The sequence below is a fragment of the Zootoca vivipara genome, chromosome 7 (genome assembly GCF_965207765.1).
Source record: "Zootoca vivipara chromosome 7, rZooViv2.hap1.1, whole genome shotgun sequence".
Classification (NCBI taxonomy): Eukaryota; Metazoa; Chordata; class Lepidosauria; order Squamata; family Lacertidae; genus Zootoca; species Zootoca vivipara.
The window spans coordinates 65290084-65308725 of record NC_142590.1 but is presented as its reverse complement, the minus strand read 5'-3'; the positions used below and the strand labels follow the sequence as shown (position 1 = coordinate 65308725).

General features: G+C 41.3%; 2 protein-coding genes across 2 annotated transcripts in view; one reads left to right on the top strand and one right to left on the bottom strand.

The window, feature by feature from the left end:
- UQCC1 (ubiquinol-cytochrome c reductase complex assembly factor 1) overlaps nucleotides 1-13797 on the top strand; it is a 42138-nt gene extending 28341 nt beyond the window's left edge. The window contains exons 8-10 of the mRNA XM_035122198.3: nucleotides 8966-9043; nucleotides 10112-10225; nucleotides 12326-13797. Of these exons, the coding sequence (XP_034978089.1) occupies nucleotides 8966-9043; nucleotides 10112-10225; nucleotides 12326-12460 (327 nt within the window). The 3' untranslated portion in view covers nucleotides 12461-13797. The remainder of the gene's footprint in view (nucleotides 1-8965; nucleotides 9044-10111; nucleotides 10226-12325) is intronic.
- CEP250 (centrosomal protein 250) overlaps nucleotides 1-18642 on the bottom strand; it is a 136735-nt gene that overhangs the window by 98514 nt on the left and 19579 nt on the right. The gene's annotated exons all lie outside the window — the stretch shown is intronic.

Below are 18642 nucleotides of genomic sequence, written 5' to 3'. Positions count from 1 at the left end.
AAATTAGTCTGAATGGATAATTATCACAGGACCAAACAAATTGTTCATGTAACCCAGAACCATTTAATTGATAGTACTGTTAATTTTCTCTATATGAGCAGGAGAGTAAAAACTGCCTAATTCACATGTCACAGTAAGCCAGTATTGCTGGCTTATCAGAAACAGGCAGTGTGCTAGTGCATGCTTTCCAATTGCTCTCACTTGCTCACGCTAAGGGAGGAGCAAAACACCAGGAAGCCGCAATTAAAGTTGGCTTCCCATTACATCCCATTACATCCAACTAGGGTTGCCAGACTCAATAGAGAACAGGACTTCTGTGCCTTTAATTGCCCTGCTCTCTTTTGAGTCTGGAAACCTTAAAGAGAAACCAGTTTAATTTCCAAGCAAAGGGTCTGCTGGTTTCTCTTTAAGGTTTCCAAACTCAAAAGAGAGCGGGGCAATTAAAGGCACAGAAGTCCTGTCCTCTATTGAGTCTGGCAACCCTACATCCAACCCAGGATCCTAGTTTGTTGCTCTCTACCATGCCATTTTTAAAAAAACTTGAAATTGCTAACTTCTTAAAGAGCAACAGACTAGGGTCCAGGGTTCGGACAGCATATGAAGCCATGTTTAATTGAGGCTTCTAGTTTCTGCTGCTCATGCTGCATAGGAGTGAAATAGGAACAGTTGGGCAGCATGCAGGAACACACTGCTCATTTCTGGTAAGCTATGATAAGCCAGCAATCTTGACATATGGTGACAGGAAAACATGGTTCCTTTGTGTTCAATCCCAGTGAAAGGCCAGACTAATGCACAGAAACAATGGGATAACAGTGACTTTAAACTCCAGCTAAATTTATGGAAACCCTTCCATGTGGTAAGTTGGCAATACATATCTGGAGACTTTTCACCCTCAAAAGTTAAAGGAGGGTAAGTTTAACAAGGGAAACATTTGGACCCATGCATATGAACAATAGAGCGCATTAAAAACTTCTACGTAGTTTCAATTAAAACAGTGGCAGGGTGACTGCTTGTGTGAATTTGGCCATTTGCAGTACTTGGAATGAACTAGTTCGGTTTAACCAAGTTCACAAAATTCATTTTAAAATCTCAGAACCACATCTGAAAGCAGTTCCCATAATTTGCAGGTGAACTGAACACAAATTAAGTCCATTTTAGGGTAGAACTCTGAGCTCTCTCTCTCTCTCTCTCTCTCTCTCTCTCTCTCTCTCTCTCTCTCTCTCTCCATCCTTAATATTTAGAAGGAATTCTTGTTTACCCAGGCATTTGGTGAATACTAAAGAATGCTGTTTGCAACAACCCTGAAATCACTGGATGGAATAATATTTTTAGCTAGCTGTTTTTAGAATGCTTTAACTGTTTTAGAATTCTTTTTTGAAATGTATGTTTGCCACCCTGAGTTTTCAGGAGGAGAGGTGGGGTATGAATTCAATAAACAAATCTTCACTATTGAAAATACAGTATTCAAGTTGTTCTCTCAACTTGACAAAGTATGGAAGCTATTTCTCACTTGTTGGTTTTCTTCTTTGAATTAGCCCCAATATCCTAGTCCTGTTCTTACCTTATTCTTCATGTATTTACTAAAACCCTGGTGGGAAATCAGGATCACCGTAGCTAGCTCTGAGCTCTGCACATTTACTGGTCATTCCCGCAACCTTCATACATTGGGTCAGAGATGAGAACAAGTCTGCATACACAATTTTACACATGTGGGGCCTGTATGAGTGATCTGAAAACATGTTCACACATACCTGTTCTCACATTGTACCCGATGTTGGAAAATTCCATTCCACCTTTAGTTGCAGACATGGGATTCTTGTGTGTCACATGTCTGGTTACATTCCAGCACTTTGCTGGAACAAGCGGAACTTCCTTTGTGTTGTTGTTGCTTTTGCTTTTCTCTCTCTCTTGGAAGAGACAGCAAGGAGAGAAACGACATGTTTCTTTGTCCTGATTTATGATTAATAAATCCGTAGTTCCTAGTATGTTTCCACAAGCTTCAAGCCTCTTTTGTTGCGCAGTTTTGCCCTGCTAATTAAAGTGTGCCCATGGCCGCAGACTTGGGTCACTGATTTATGTCACACCAGAGGTCGAGGGATCTTCACAGTTGCCTGCTGGAAGAAGAAGATCCAGCTGGGGGCTAGCCAACTGGCTGTTCGACCCCAGATGCCAACACCCAATACATGGAGGTTGTGGGACAAACAGCCACAGTGCCACTTCTCACAACATATAGCTTGAGGAGAGCTCATGTCTATTATTCTTAGTCCCTCTTGGTCTGCATCAAAATGAAGGTGAATTTCTGGCACAGAAAACTAATCCTGTGTTAGATTTTGCATGTAAAAGGTAAAGGTCCCCTGGATGCAAAATGCTTCCATCAGTCTTTTGTATTCAGCCCGAATAGCCTTGGCTTTTTATTTTTTATACAAAAAATGCCAGTCAAAGCCCACAGATCTGCCCTCACTCACTGCAGATTTCTATGGGGCATGGCAATTCCAACTCCAGAATTGCAGCTAATGAGAACATATAGGAGGTAGTAGACCAAGCAAAGGGTGTGTGCATTGTAGGCTCATAGACTATATTCCAAACACCCACTTCTTACAGTTCTGTCTTTTGTGCTACTCTTCTCTTACTTGTGGTCAGAGGCTATAATGTTCACTAGGAGTGCCAATACATCTCAATCAGTAACTCAGCATGGCGAGGGTGGCTTATATAGATTTCTTGGAATTGCCCCCACCCAAAGCCACATATTTGTATGAAACAGATTCCATGCTTCAAAAGGTCACTTCCTAGTGGTGGGAAGATGGGCTGGTATAAACAGTAGTGGGTAGTTCATTGGTTACTGTGAAAGGGCTTTTCATTGGTAATTTGTCTATGAAAGGTCAAATAGAATTTACATCATTGAAATTATGGGAAACTCTGACAGAGGTATACCCACATGAGAAGGAGCTATGAGGTGATGTTCCACATACTGCATCGGATCACCCTGGGTTCTCTTGATTTAGCATCAGGGTATTATGATTAAGCCCTCAGATTCATTTTTAAAAAAAAATTCCCATGACCCCCCGTCTTGTGAACTGTTGTAGAATCATAGAATTGTAGAGTTGGAAGGGGCCAGCTCCCTGCAATGCAGGAATCTTCTTGCCCAATGCGGGGCTTGAACCCACAACTCTTGAGATGATGAGTCTCATACTGTATTGACTGAGCTATCCCAGAGGTGGTCTTGCTCCTAGAGTTCATTCATACTGCCATTCAGTGTTGATAGTACTCTTCTTGTGCCTCCATCAATCTGCAGTCCATATGATGCTCTTCACATCTCTGCCCTCCCTTGTTGCTACTTCCTTTTCCTTTATAAAGTTTCTAAACCCATTCTTTCTTAAGGTCTCACATTTTTCCAGTAATTCTCCAGTTGTGCTCTCAACTTCTTTTGACATCCAAATGTATTGTTTTTCTTGCTTGTGTGTGCGCGCGCAATCCGCACATGTCTTTAATCCCCACTTTCCTGACTGCACTGTTCCCCACTTTCTGTTGTTGTTGTGTTTAGTCGTGTCCGACTCTTTGTGACCCCATGGACCAGAGCACGCCAGGCACTCCTGTCTTCCACTGCCTCCCGCAGTTTGGTCAGACTCATGTTGGTGGCTTTGAGAACACTGTCCAACCATCTTGTCCTCTGTCGTCCCCTTCTCCTTGTGCCCTCCATCTTTCCCAGCATCAGGGTCTTTTCCAGGGAGTCTTCTCTTCTCATGAGGTGGCCAAAGTCTTTGAGCCTCAGATTCACAATCTGTCCTTCCAGTGAGCACTCAGGGCTGATTTCCTTCAGAATCGATAGGTTTGATCTTCTTGCAGTCCATGGGACTCTCAAGAGTCTCCTCCAGCACCATAATTCAAAAGCATCAATTCTTCGGCAATCAGCCTTCTTTATGGTCCAGCTCTCACTTCCATGCATCACTACTGGGAAAACCATAGCTTTAACTATATGGACCTTTGTCGGCAAGGTGATGGCTCTGCTTTTTAAGATGCTGTCTAGGTTTGTAATTGCTTTTCTCCCAAGAAGCAGGCGTCTTTTAATTTCGTGACTGCTGTCACCATCTGCAGTGATCACGGAACCCAAGAAAGTAAAATCTCTCACTGCCTCCATTTCTTCCCCTTCTATTTGCCAGGAGGTGATGGGACCACTGGCCATGATCTTGGTTTTTTTATGTTGAGCTTCAGACCATATTTTGCACTCTCCTCTTTCACCCTCATTAAAAGGTTCTTTAATTCCTCCTCACTTTCCATGGACAAAGACAACAGGCACTTTCTGTTACATATCATTAAATTACCTCCCAGCATCCATCCCACTACTTCTGTTGGTACATTTAAATTCCTAACAAAGCTGTCTCATCATCTATATAGCTAACCAAACTCATAGATCTCACCACTCCTTTTCTGCAGGATGTGTTCTAGATAATAGATTTTCAGCTGATGGGTTGGAACCTGCTGCAGAGAGTTATAACCCTGTAGAGACCTAGAACAAATATTACAAGCATGCAGCATTTGCAAAAAAAATCTCTAATTCTGCTCTTCAAATTTTGAAAATGGTTTTTGAATTTTAGGTTGAGATCTGAAATTTAGCCTCTGTTCTGATGCTTTTCATTTGTTAGCTTCTGGATTTCATTTTTGAAATGGACAGGCCAGCTTCACAAGGGAACAAGAAGGATGCTGCTGTCCTCCCTTGCCCACTGAAAGCAGCCCAGGAATGAGCCAGTAGGAGGAGCTGAGTGATTCTCAAGCTGCCGTAGGTCAGATGTTACCTGCAAGCCACTATTTGCCCACCTCTTGCTTATACATATTTCACCCACACCATTAAATACCGTCAAATACAACATGACATAGAAATCTCAACTGTTAAATAAAACATTTGTCAGCAAATACCATGATGTACAGATAACATATGGTAAATTAGAATTCACAGCAGAGTAGAGAGAGAGAGAGCGCAAACTTGCCAATTGCAGCTGTATTTTGAACCACTTGAGCTCAATTATGTTATTGCTTAAGAAAACTAGCTGGGGAAGATGATCCTTCTCTCTGGGATTGTGGTGGTGTTACCCATCAGCTGCCTAAAAGTATATCATTAAATGAGATCCAGATAACATGCAAAATACTACATGTCAGTGTTATATGCTAATCACTTATATCCCCCATCTATAAACTGAGGACATCAAGTATTTTTACTATAACGTAAGCAGTTAGTTCTGCAAATGAATGACAACCAATTTATCATAAATGTTATCTCATTTGTTTTTCCCGATGATGATATACTTTCCTAGCTTAGCCATGTGTACTCTTATCTTACCTTCCCCTCAAAGATGTTATGAATTGTCACACTGTGCTTCTCCCTGCCAGTCCCATTCATTTAAATGAGAAAGTTAAGCATGTGCTTAACTCTGTCACTGAACTCTGCAGTGCTTTAAAGTGCTTAAACTGGGCTAGATTGAACCACAAATGTGCAAGTTTGAGGCCCGTTAGGAAAGCCCAGCAAATAAAATGCACTTTGTATTTTGGCACAGGCAATCTTTATTTCGTTGTGGCAATTTTTGCTACAAATTAAGAATCACATACCACCAAAAGATGAACACAGCTAAAGAGCAGGTGAACACTTTATCAAAAAGGATCCTTTGCACATAACATTTTTCAACAGAATTGAACAAACATTTTGGAGATTTGCAGAAACTTTTGCATTGGTGGGACATAAGTTTTGCAACAAGGGTACAATGTGTTTACATAACTTATAAACAAATGCTTAAAACTTAAGAATCCTCCAGGATTCTCGACATCTTACTGTGTAACTTTTTTGTGGTTTACTTTCCTTCTTTTCCTTTTAGTTGAGGGCAGAAGTAGGGCAGAGAAGTAATTTTTATTCACTTCAGAAAGGTTATAGTAATAAAGGAACTCTTGTTAACATCAGAGAGCATGGCAGCCAGGAGTTTTCACAGTCTGGCATTGTTTATTTTACCAGCAATTTGGAACCTTCTGCACTCTTAAAATATTGGCAAGAAAATATTTAACTGTTAACTGTTTTGTGGCAAGCATGAATATGATACCTTGGGTAGGAGGAGCGCTTAAGGGGAGCTAAGCTTTATTTGATCTAAAAATCCCTCTGCATTTGAGAGAGGAGGGGGAAATCCTGCAGTGTAAATGACAATATTTCAAGGCTACATATGGAACTTTCACTTTTACAAATGCAAAGTTCAGATATAACAAATGTTATGAGCAAACTTTGTAATGTGACTAGAGACTGAAAAGGTTTAAGACAAATGTATGACACCAGAAGACATTGGGTGAAAACTTTGATAAAACACTGTATTCAGATGTATTAATAAAATGTGGTTTATTGTTACAGGAACAATCCATAACAATCCTTGGGCTCCTAGGCTCCCCCCCCCCACTTCTTCTGGTACTACAACCACAAGGAAGCTATAGGGAACTTATTTCTATTTTTGATTAACAGCAGTTTAGCATTGCACCAGAACCCTACACTGTGGTTAAACTTCGCTATGGTGTATTAAAAGAAACCAGCTTCGTAGCCCAAGGTTTGAAGGTGGCTTATTTCAATAAACCATAGTTAAAGTTAACCACACTTTGATCACATTTAGTTGGAAAGGAAAAACGCAGTGAATACAAAATAGAAGCAAAAGCTTCCAATCTCCTTATAGCCGTGCCTGAGGAAGACAGTGGGGGGGGGAGCTTGAGATCTTGCTATGTCTGAATGCAGCTAAGGTGTCCCTCTATATTGTCATTGATAGATACCATACTGCTAAGAAACGAAAATAAATTTCAAATGAGTGCCATTGAAATCCTTAGGCTGGGAGACTGGGGACAGTTCTTAGGCCCTAGGAGCTCTACACATTTATCCTGGAGTAAGTCCAGGTGAATTAGTGGAACTTACTTCTGAGTGACTTGCTTAAGACTGAAAGGCTTCTTTCAAAACTAAGTAGTCTTATATGCAGGTATAATCCAAAATTGCTATTGGATTCTTGGATATAGCTTTTAATATATACCCTTTGGTGAAATTCTGAAGATTCCATACACCTAGTATTTTTTGTTCATCCCTTCTAAGAATCCTTGTCTATTTTGAACCAAAGCAGGTACTGGAGTCCAAGGTCTGTTTTTGACAAAGTGTGAAGGAGCTTAAATTTACAGGAGAAATCCAGTGGCTATTAGCAGCATTAACATTGAGTAGCAGTTTAAACTTTTCTAGTGCCCTTGACACTTGAGACAAGCTTGCAGTCAGTGAAGTCATTTCTATTGAAAGCCAGGTGTTGAGAATTGCCAGTGCTGGGAAGACGGGATTGAGAAAAGAATGTTTCTAAAGAACCCTTCTTTAAGTTTATTTACTTATTTTAATGAGATGGTGTTTCTCTAGTATTAACCAGTTTCCTCCAAATACTGCGATAGCCCTCTTAAAAAACGTGATGTTATCCAGGATACTGCCCTCCCCTCCTATGTAAGAGTCATATTTTTATTTATTGCCATGTTTATTTAGCTTTGTTATCTCCTTATTAATCTCTTTCTTAAAGCTGCTGCTTTTTGCTTTTATATAGTGAGCTGCTCCCTTAGGGATACAAAGTCCAGGACCTGTCCCTGTAATGGTGCTGTTTATTTTCTTTGCCCCCTTGCAATTGCCTGCTGTAACATTTGTAGTATGTGTTAAGTAATCCTTAAGGTAACATTTTTATTATGTCATAAAAAGTGCATGGCAAATATATTATAACTCATGGAATTTGTTTGTTTTAAAAATGGAAGGATAATTTATTGAGTGTGTTACATGAGAGCTGCTCCCCCTTATTAGAGTATAGAAATGCTGCTTATTTAGGAGTATGTTCTATTGAGAAAAGCCATGGTCTCTGACATGCCTAGAAAGTACAAGCCTGGTTGGCTAAAAGTGACATCATAGTTTATGTACTCAATAAAAATTTAATTAAGTCATTACAGAGGTTGCAGTCATCATTTAACCCTGTGATTTCTTCTATTTAGCGCTTTTTTCATTAAACATTCAGTAATAGCCCAATGACCAAATCTTGATGGCCTATAAAATATATGCATGAATTTTCATAGTTTATATAAATGGAAAAATATGAGTAACTGACATAAAAGAACTTTTTCCTTGTGGTTCCACTGTATGCATGTATTATAAAAATAATGTTATGAAGGATAACAGTTTAATGGAGGACTATATGTAAGCCATAGGTTTGATAATATGACATGAACTAATTAGCTGTTGGAGGGGGAAATTATTACAAGGCAGTAACCGCAGGGCTATATGCATATTAATAGGGCTTTGATGACATCATTGATGAAGCAGTACTGGTTTCTTTTATCAAAGTGTTGAGATTTCTGTATGGTGTTATTCATAGCTTTCTTTTGTGTGTCAGATTCAGCAACTGATGGTCCAGCATGATCTTTGAGGGCTGGACATTCAAATTCTGCTCGGCCTCCCTTTTACTTATAGTAAAAGGTGGCCCAACAGTAATCTGCGGCCCTTCAAACATTGCTGGATTCCATCTCTCAACAGGCCCAGCCACCTTGACCAATAGTCAACAGTGATGGGAGTTGTAGCCTAGCAAAATCAGGACCACCACAGGTATCCCACCCCGTCACTGTTAAGTTCTCCAAGTGGCTTCACTTAGTTTACTTGCCATACTAGGAGCCATATTTGGAAGATACTCTTCCTGCCTTTGTTTTGTTTACAAGTATAGTGTATTGCCCATGCATTGCAAATACGTGGAGATGTGCTGATGAACATGCACCTTCCTCCTTATGTATTCCAAGGCTCTTCTGTGAAATTTGTTTATCCAGACATGTTTCTACCAAACCCTGGCCAACAAGGGTGCTTGTTTTGTTCTATCTAGATGTGGGTTGGATAAGCAAGAGACCGCTCACTTCTGATTTCCCCAATACTACTACTGACTGCTGTTTTATTTTTCAGATTGATTCTGTTGCCCTGAAAACGAGTATGAGAAGCATGACAGAAAATTTCTATGCAGCTATTTTTGGATATGATGAGGTAATACTAATGTATGTAGACAAGATAAATGGCAGGTGCATATTATGCACTACAAAAAGATGCATTATTTCTGTGCTGAATATACTGTGTTTTCCAAACCATAGAGATTATTCCAATGGAAGTGTGTTTGTGCATACTTGCTTGTCTTGGCTAATTTGTTCTGCTTCTGCTAATGATGCTCATTGACTAAAGCTAGGGAGTGTGATGTGGTCATAAGGGAGCTGTCTTTTGCCCATATCATGCTGCATGTTAGTGGGGAATGTGTTGTTCATAGGTAGCACGAATCTGGGTAAAGATTTTGTGTCTCATGCAGACTTTTGCAAAACTTGTTTATTTATTAGAGTATCAGCACCTGGTCCCTGAGGCTACTGAATCTGTTTCTCAGAATTGTGCCCAAGTTTTCAGAGTTTCAGACCTGTATTTGCTGCTTGTTTTCCCTCTGCCAATAAGATCTCTGATGCTTTGTCTTCTAGAAGCGGCTTTGTCATGCTGGCCACATGACCTGGAAGCTATACGCCAGCTCCCTCGGCCAATAATGCGAGATGAGCGCGCAACCCCAGAGTCGGTCATGACTGGACCTAATGGTCAGGGGTCCCTTTACCTTTACCAATAAAGGAAGGCAATGAACACACCATAAAAATAGCAGTAATAGTAGTAGTATTCATATGCCATGGCTTCCGATCTGTTTACAAGTATAAAATCAATTATAAAATATCTACACACAATTAAACTACACAATAAAAAGCTAGTTTAAAAGCATAACATTTAAACTGTTATTATTGGAAAGTTTGAAGCTGTATTTGTACATTGCTACAGTTTAGAGCAGGCATCCCCAAACTGCGGTCCTCCAGATGTTTTGGCCTACAACTCCCATGATCCCTAGCTAACAGGACCAGTGGTCAGGAATGATGGGAATTATAGTCCAAAACATCTGGAGGGCCGAAGTTTGGGGGTGCCTGCTTTAGAGTCTAGAGGGAACGTCCAGCTAAATAGTCATTTGTAAGGTCTGAAACCACTTCCTATTTAGTGTTTACATTTTCCCAATTTGCTGTTTTTCTTTCGTTTTAGGGAATTTTATCAGATGATCATGTGCTTGCAGCAGCCATCTGGAGAAATCTGTTCAACAAGCATTGTGAAGACCCAAGGCAGCTGGAAATAATGGTGGAATATATACGCAAGCAGGTGGGAAACTATTTATAATGTGGATGTTTTCCCTACATTTCAAACAATATGCATGCTTGGTGTACTTGCCACTGGCCTTTCTCTCTCTCTCTCTCTCCCCCCCCCCCCCAATTCCTTAACCATTGTTAAGCCTTTGAAATCTGCTTCAAACACTAGTTTACAGGCACTAATTTTTAAACATGGTTATGGGCAGCATTGACACAACCATATTTTTCCTTGTATAACACGACCCCATGTATAAGACGACCCCTACTTTTGGGAGCCCAAAATTTAGAAATCATTATTTTAAAGTTGTTCAGTTTTGGGGGAAATCACCCCAAAAGCTGTTGAGCTTTTTCTATCCTCTGCACCTCAGAACAGCCTTGCCTCTCCAGTCAGCTCACCCAGTACTTATCATATAAATCTGTGTATAAGACGACCTCCAATTTTTTACTAAATTTTTTGGGGGGGATTGTCTTGTACAGAGAAAAATACGGTACATTGTTCCAATTCCTTAACTGTGGTTAAGGGATCAGGTTTTTCTCAACCTGCATAGGCTCATGTAAGGGCAATTATAGAACAAGCAGAGATTCAAAGCCGTATGGAAATTGTCCAGTCACACCTAGCAATAATTTTACCATCCTACTAACCATATATTTCAGTACCCTAATACCCAGGAGAAATGCTTTTCTAAATGTAAAGCATTTTTTTGCGGGAGTGGGTGATTGCAAACATCATTAAAGCAAAATGAGATGTATTCATTTTAATGAGATAGTTAGAGTTTTTGCTTTGTAGAAAGAAAAACCACCCATAAAGGCGAAAAGGAAATGGCGTTTGTATGATCCCTACCACTAAAAATGAAAACTGATATATAAAGAATAAGATCTGTAGTTTTGGTTACTCTAGATGCCAATCACTTGCACACAGGCAATTGGCATAATGGTTAGAGTGTAGGACCTGGACCAGGGAGGCATATTGGGGAAATCATCATCATCATCCTTTTATTTGTATGTCACCTTTCTATAGTTAAAACAATGCTCAAGGCGGAATGGAAAACAATTTCCACATAAATCATAAAATTTAAAATGAAGAATACAGTATTAATATCAATCACAATTTAAAATGATATAGATAAAAAAATAGCAATTTTAAAAAACAAAACAAAAACAGAGGCCTCTGCACCCAGCAGCAGCATAAGTCCTTTATGGAGCCTGTCAAGCCCCGCCCCAAACCAGGTGAAGAGAAGCAGGACAGGGCCCTTTAGGCTCCCAGCAGGTCAGGTCAGACTTCTGATTATCAGGCCAGTTATTCTCCACCTAACCTAATTTGTGGAACACTTACGCTAGACTAAAATGTGGTAATTTCATTAGCTTCTTGGAGGTAGAATGTGAGATAAAATGCATTTGTTTATCACATTTATCAGATGGATTACTCTAGCAAGCAGTATATAGGGGATATCTGCTCATTGGAGGCCAATATTTTCTGTTTGTCTCCAGATTAGAGAACAGCTCAATCTGAAACAGATAAATGTTTTACAATTGCCTTTTATATGGCATTATTTATCTTACAAGGGATGCTGGTAGTGCTGTGGTCTAAACCACTGAGCCTCTTGGGCTTGCCAATCAGAAGGTTGGCGGTTTGAATCCTCGCAACGGGATGAGCTTCCGTTGCTCTGTCCCAACTCCTGCCAACCTAGCAGTTCGAAAGCACACCCAAAAGTGCAAGTAGATAAATAGGTACTGCTGCAGCGGGAAGGTAAATGGCATTTCTGTGTGCTCTGGTTTCCGTCACAGTGTCCTGTTGCGCCAGAAGCGGTTTAGTCATGCTGGTCACATGACCCAGAAAGCTGTCTGGACAAATGCTGACTCCCTTGGCCTGATGAGAGATGAGCACTGCACCCCATTGTCGCATTTGACTGGACTTAACCTTTACCTATTTATCTTACAAATGTCTGGTTTACTTACTAACACCTTTTTGGTCCCATATAACCTGAAATACCATGAGATCACAAATTCCCTGTCTTTACTTCCTTAGTGGTTGCACAGGTAGACTTCTGATGAGAGGTATCATATTTAGAATCACTCTGTTGGGTGACTTGCATTATTCTGTTGTGACTGTCAGGTGCAGCACCTGGATGCTATTCCTGGAGAAGACCTGCTGCTGTCTGGTGAAGTGACCTGGCGCCCCCTTGTGGAAACAAATGCTCAAAGCATCGTGAAACCTGCTTTACCAACATACAATGATGCAGGACTCTGAAATCTTCATCACCCTGCTTGCTGCTGACTGTGTTTAATTCTATATGTGGAACAATTCCTGGAAGTGAGAGTTGATTTCCTGGGGGTTCCCAGGAAAGAAAGGAATAAATGCTGTATTTGCTATTTGAAAGAGTGATTAGAACTCCTCTTTTTGTAATTATTTTCACCTTAGAAAGATTAACATGCTACTTTTATAGTATTATATATGTGGTTAAATGCTGCTAGTTCATTTCAGGAATCCCTCTCAGTTCCATTATCTGGTTGTTCCAACACACAGGTTCTTGAATGGAGCTTCCTTTTCTTGAGAGCAAAATAGTTTACCAAAGTGACAGGCAATATGCTTTTCATCTAGTAAGAGGGGATCAGCTATCTAAACATACTATAATTCTGTCTTCCATAAAACTGGTAAGCACAAGCATGGATGTGAAAGAAGTTCTTCGGTACAAGTATTGTGCATCTTGGGGCAAATGGGAAACTAGAATTCCAAAGCTTGAAAAAATACAGAAGTTTTTGAAAGGATTGCCTGCCGTTTCCCAACGAAGGTTAGTATGAAGCTGATCCAAATACAGTAGTCAGGGACAGTTTCCTTCCTTGCCTCTGTAATAGTTTTTATGACCCCATAGATGGAAGAGTTTTTGTTCCTTTTAAAATGATCCCATGGGAGGCAGAGAGCCAAACTAGGCATAATATTAATGTGCAGGTTTTTTTAAAAAGCAGAACATCAACTGGCATTAATTGGGAATTTCTTTCCACGGAATGTTCCATTTGCATTTGAGAAATTTACATGAGGATTGCAGCATGGGAGGAAGGTGTTACATTTCTTCTCCATGCCTGATGCAATCTTGATTATTGTCAGCCCCACCCTAGCTGATGCCATTTGCATTTTTTTAAGCTGCACATTATGCTTGTAATGTCAGACTGGTTTGGGCCTGAGACTTGTGACTAAAAACACTTCAGGGTTCCATGTCTCCAAACTGTGTTCTGAAGGCTTTTGCAGTATGAGCAACATTTCCTATCCATGGGTTTGTTTTGCTCAGGTCACCTCTTTGTAAAATAGTGGCTCAGGATCCTACGTGACTAACAAATTTGGCCAAGTGGTAGGTTTTCTAACTTGCTTATCAAAAGAGTTCATTCACTTCAAAACAGCCCTTGTATGTGTTGCATTAAGCAGGTTAGCGCATTATTCCAAACCTATTTTGTTTCTCTTATGGTACAACATGTAACCCGAGAAACAATAATCATGTTTTTCCTTACCGTGTAATGCCTTTGTTGAAAACCTGGAGAATAGTTCTCCACACACATTTCAAAATTTGATCCAAATAAATGTACTGAAAACAATATAGAAATAAGTCTTTCATTTTGTACAGCATGCACATTCACAGAAGTTGGCTTTTGAAGCTTAACCAGGTCTATGCATGTCTCTGTGCTCTTCCGCATACCTTCCAAAGGGCTGTCAAGTTTAATCCTCTTGGGGAGACTCAAATATGGCCCCCAGCACACAAACCTGCTCTTCAGTGCGTGCATCCAGGCAAGCAGTCTTATGTTCTGTATTTGCTACTGGCGAAAATTATGTGATGGGGTGGATTAGAAAATGCATTATTTAGTGCTATTATTCCTGGGGAGGTGGTTGCATGAAAGAAACTTGTACTTCTTTTAAGTAGAGGCAGACGTCTTTCAATGACTGCCTTTCATAGAAGTTTCACCCTAGCTGCCTTCCTGGTAATTGTCCTGCTCCTCTCCTCATTCATTATTGTAAGGATGGGGAACCTTCAACCCTCCCAGTAACCCCAGTCAGCATTGCCCAATAATCAGGGTCCAACAACATTTGTCATAGGTTACCAACCCAATCCCTGCATTTTTTGGAAAAAGTGTTGAATTCAATCTGTTGCACCTGTGAATGGAAATTAGCTTCTTGTAAAAGCTTGCAACACCACTATCCCTTGCTGAGACACACTGAATCGATTATATTGGGGGAGGGGGTGTCTGGGTACACTGGTAACTCTACAAATTCAATGTGTTAGGGGGAAACTGAAAACTGGAGTCCCAGCTCCAGGCCTCAGAGAGCAGGCATGCATGGGAGATGTGTGCAAATTAGTATGAAGACGAGAAAGAACAAAACTACAATGAAATGAAGTGCAACAAGCTGGCTTCTCTGAATGTACCCTTAGGCCTCTGCAACAGCTACCAATTTTCTTTGTACAAAAAAAGCCAATTTGTTATTTTTTTCCCCAAAGCAAACTTCCTCAGTTTAACTTGTTATAAAATGAGTCATATAAAGAAACTTTATATGTGTGAGGTATATTCCACTTCTGTGAAAACATTACAAACCAAACATTTTTTTCTCAGTTTATTTAAGATGCTTTTGTTGCAAACTGAGCTAAGGAGAGAAAACCTCTTATGTGTGAAGTATTATGCAGTGTGTGTGAGAGAGATAATAACACCTTGTAATTCATTACAGCTGTGTTGTATTTACATAAAAGAAGGCTTAGCTGTGTAGGAATTTGCTGATTAATTTATTTTTAATGGGAGTGAAGTATACCTAGGACCAAAATAAACTTTACTGTGTGTATCTTGCTGCTCCTGGAATAGATGGAAAAAGTAATGGTAGATATTTTGGCACAAAGCTACATACATTAATTCATATTCAAAATACTCACTTAAACATTAACCCCCACTCCTGAACCCAGGACTGTCTTGTCATCCAGCAATGCCATGGGAGTACAATACTGCCAGCCAACCTTAGTGGAGGCCTGGGATGCACTGGGAATGCAAAGCTGTTATGCATCAGATATGCAGTTTACAGTCTAGAATTGTTGATGTCTCACTTCTAAGCCATGGGACCATGTGGAGCCCAGGGGACCCCGACCTCAGCATGTTTAAATACTATTGGTTTTGTTATTGGCTACTCAAATATTGGCACCTCTCTTAGTGAATTGAGTGTCAAGTTCTAGATCCATATTAATATTCTGTGGCCCCAGAAAATGCCGCATGGCTGTTGAGCTGCAAATGGAGGCAAAAGAGAAATGAACCATGAGAGTGATATCTTGGCTGTTGGTGTACAGTCATAGTCAACAGAGGAAGGTAAGATACTGGTGACATGGACTGGTTGTACACAGATGAGTGGTAGGAGGAACCAGCTGGGGAAAGACCAAGGGAAGAAGGCTCAGAGCCTGGGGAATGGTGGTGGGACAATGATGAGTGGTCAGAGGGAGAATAAAGGGAAGAGGAGGGGTTGGAAGCTGAAGAGGTAACAGGGCTTAGTGAGCAGGGAGGGTCTGTGGCAGAGAGAAGTCTAGAATCAAAGGCTGAAGCAGGAGAAGGGAGGCTAAGAGGCAAAGATGAGCCAGGCTGATGAAGAGTCATGGGTGTCTCCCCTTCCTGCTGCGACAAGCTCCCCTCTTTTCTCCCAGAACCAGAAGAGGCATGAAAAGGGCAGAGGAGAGGTTGGCTGCCTGCAGGCGCAGTCTCTGATTGCTTGGGGAGATCCCTGGAGAGAAGGGGACTTAAGACAGCTGTGAGGAGGTGGGGACTTTTAGTCTCAGCAACTAATTTTCATTAATTTACTCCATAATTTTCATGGAGCACGACCACTGGGAATGCCTGCTCTGCTCATTATTCCTGACACTCAAACAAGTCTGTAGAGATGATGTATTTGCTAACAACAACAATTTATATGTCACCCATCTGACAGTTGCCCCAGCCAAAAAAAAAAGTTACAGTGGTGCCTCGCTAGACGAATGCCCTGTAAGACGAATTTTTCGCTTAACAAAGATTTTTCGAGCGGAGGTTACCTCGCAAGACGAATTCATTTTGTGAAAATTTTGCCTAGCGAATCGCGGTTTCCCATAGGAATGCATTGAAATTCAATTAATGTGTTCCTATGGGCAAAAAAAAAATTCAATGCATTCCTATGGGATTCGCTAGACAAATTTTTCGTTATACGAATTGACCCATGGAACGAATTAAATTTGTCTAGCGAGGCACCACTGTAACTCCAATTTAGGCTCCTGTAACAATTGGGTTGCAAGAAGCACTGCACAGGTTGTTAATTTGTCTCACATATTTGCAGTACACAATCCTACAGTGAGCCATCTAATATTTGGAACCCTACAGCCACCAATAATTTCGGGGTTGACAGGGATAGGTCTTTCAGCCATCAAATGCCTGAGTAAACTGAAATGCTCAAAATTCTTCCTAAAGTTAATAATGAGGGAAATTGATAGATCTCGCTAGGGAAGGCATTCTACAAATGGGGAGCTGCCACCAAAAAGGCCCTCTCACGGGTAATCACCAACAGGGTCTCCCCTGCTACGTATAGGAGCCAAGATGGCTGGTGTTCGGTCCCAAGCCGTTTAGGGCTTTATCTGCTCATACTAACACCTTGAATTGGGCACGGTAACTCACTGGTAGTCAGTGCACTGCTCTACAGACAATGTTCCCATTTGGACTGTCCCAACCTGGCAGCCATATTCTGCACTAGCTGAAACCTTCATACTGTCTTCCTATGTAGAGCACATTACAGTAGTCCAGGTGGGAGGTCACCAAAGCCTGGACCACTGAAGCCAGGCTATCACAATCCAGGACTGGCTATAGCTATTGTTGTTGTTGTTGTTTAGTCGTTTAGTCGTGTCCGACTCTTCGTGACCCCATGGACCATAGCACGCCAGGCACTCCTGTCTTGCACTGCCTCCCGCAGTTTGGTCAAACTCATGTTCGTAGCTTTGAGAACACTGTCCAACCATCTTGTCCTCTGTCGTCCCCTTCTCCTAGTGCCCTCAATCTTTCCCATCATCAGGGTCTTTTCCAAGGATTCTTCTCTTCTCATGAGGTGGCCAAAGTATTGGAGCCTCAGCTTCACGATCTGTCCTTCCAGGGTGCACTCAGGGCTGATTTCCTTAAGAATGGATAGGTTTGATCTTCTTGCAGTCCATGGGACTCTCAAGAGTCTCCTCCAGCACCATATAGCTATAGCTATAAACCAACCTAAGCTGGGCTAGCAGTCCTAGCCACAGAAGCCACTTGAGACTCCTGTGACAGGTTGGAATCCAGAAGTAGGCATGGACTACAAACCTGTTCTTTCAGGGGAGGTGCAGTGCCTAATTTCCAGACCCACAGACCTCCTTCTTGTCAAGATTCAGACTCATTTTATTGAACCCCCCCCCCCATCCAGCCATCACAGCCTCTCCTGGTTGTGATAGAATGGGGGAGAGGAGAGAACTGCATGTCATCAGCATACTGATGGCACCAGGCTCCAAATCCTTGGGCGACAGTTCTCAACATTTTAATCTACATAATGGACCCTTGCAGGACCCCACAGCTCAAAAGCCATGGAGCCAAGCAACAGTAGGCAGCATATGCATTGCTTCCAGTTTCCACCTCCCTGAGTCCCTCCAGAAGGTCACCATGGTCAATAATGTCAAAAGGTTCCTGAGTGGTCAAGAAGGGTCACAGTCCCCTTTTCTCCCAAGAAAGGTCATCAGTCAGGGTGACCAAGGCTGCATTGGTGCCAAAATCAGGCCTGAAAGTTGAATATATCTAGATAATCTATTTTCTCCAGGTGTACCTGCAGCTGTCAGCCACCACTCACTGGATACAGAAGGGAATATTAGAGACAGGCTGGATCCAGGGAGGACCACACTTTTGAGGCAAATGCATGTTATCCTCCTCCCTTACCAATAGTGTTTTAGCACAAGGCTCTGATGGCCTGGACAGGGGTTTTGGGTTGAAAAGGCTGGGCCCTTCATAACCAAGTGGGGGATATGAACTTTAGTCTTTCCAGCTTGAGTCCAACACACTGGCTGCAGGTGGTTCTGCAACACCTGGGGGCAAATCCTAGCATAGTCATGAATTTGCTTAGATAAGGCTCTGATTTAATCTCATTAGAATAGAGGAAGAGGTTCACTGTGAAGGCATGTAAAATGGAGATCATGAAACAGTTGGCACATTAAGAGCGCTATATGCATCATACCTCCTCCTGTGCAAACAATTGCAATCTATAACCGAAAGGTGTCTGTTGCAACATGTCTTTGAAGCAAGCCTGTTCCATTTCCTACAGCAGTCAGTGGATAGTACACTCAACTGTGCTCCCATGTCTGTTCACTTTAGACGAATGTTTCCTTTTAAGTTTAGGGTTCCAAAATGTGGATGTGTAGTTAAGTTTTTCCTCAAATGTTTATTGTTATT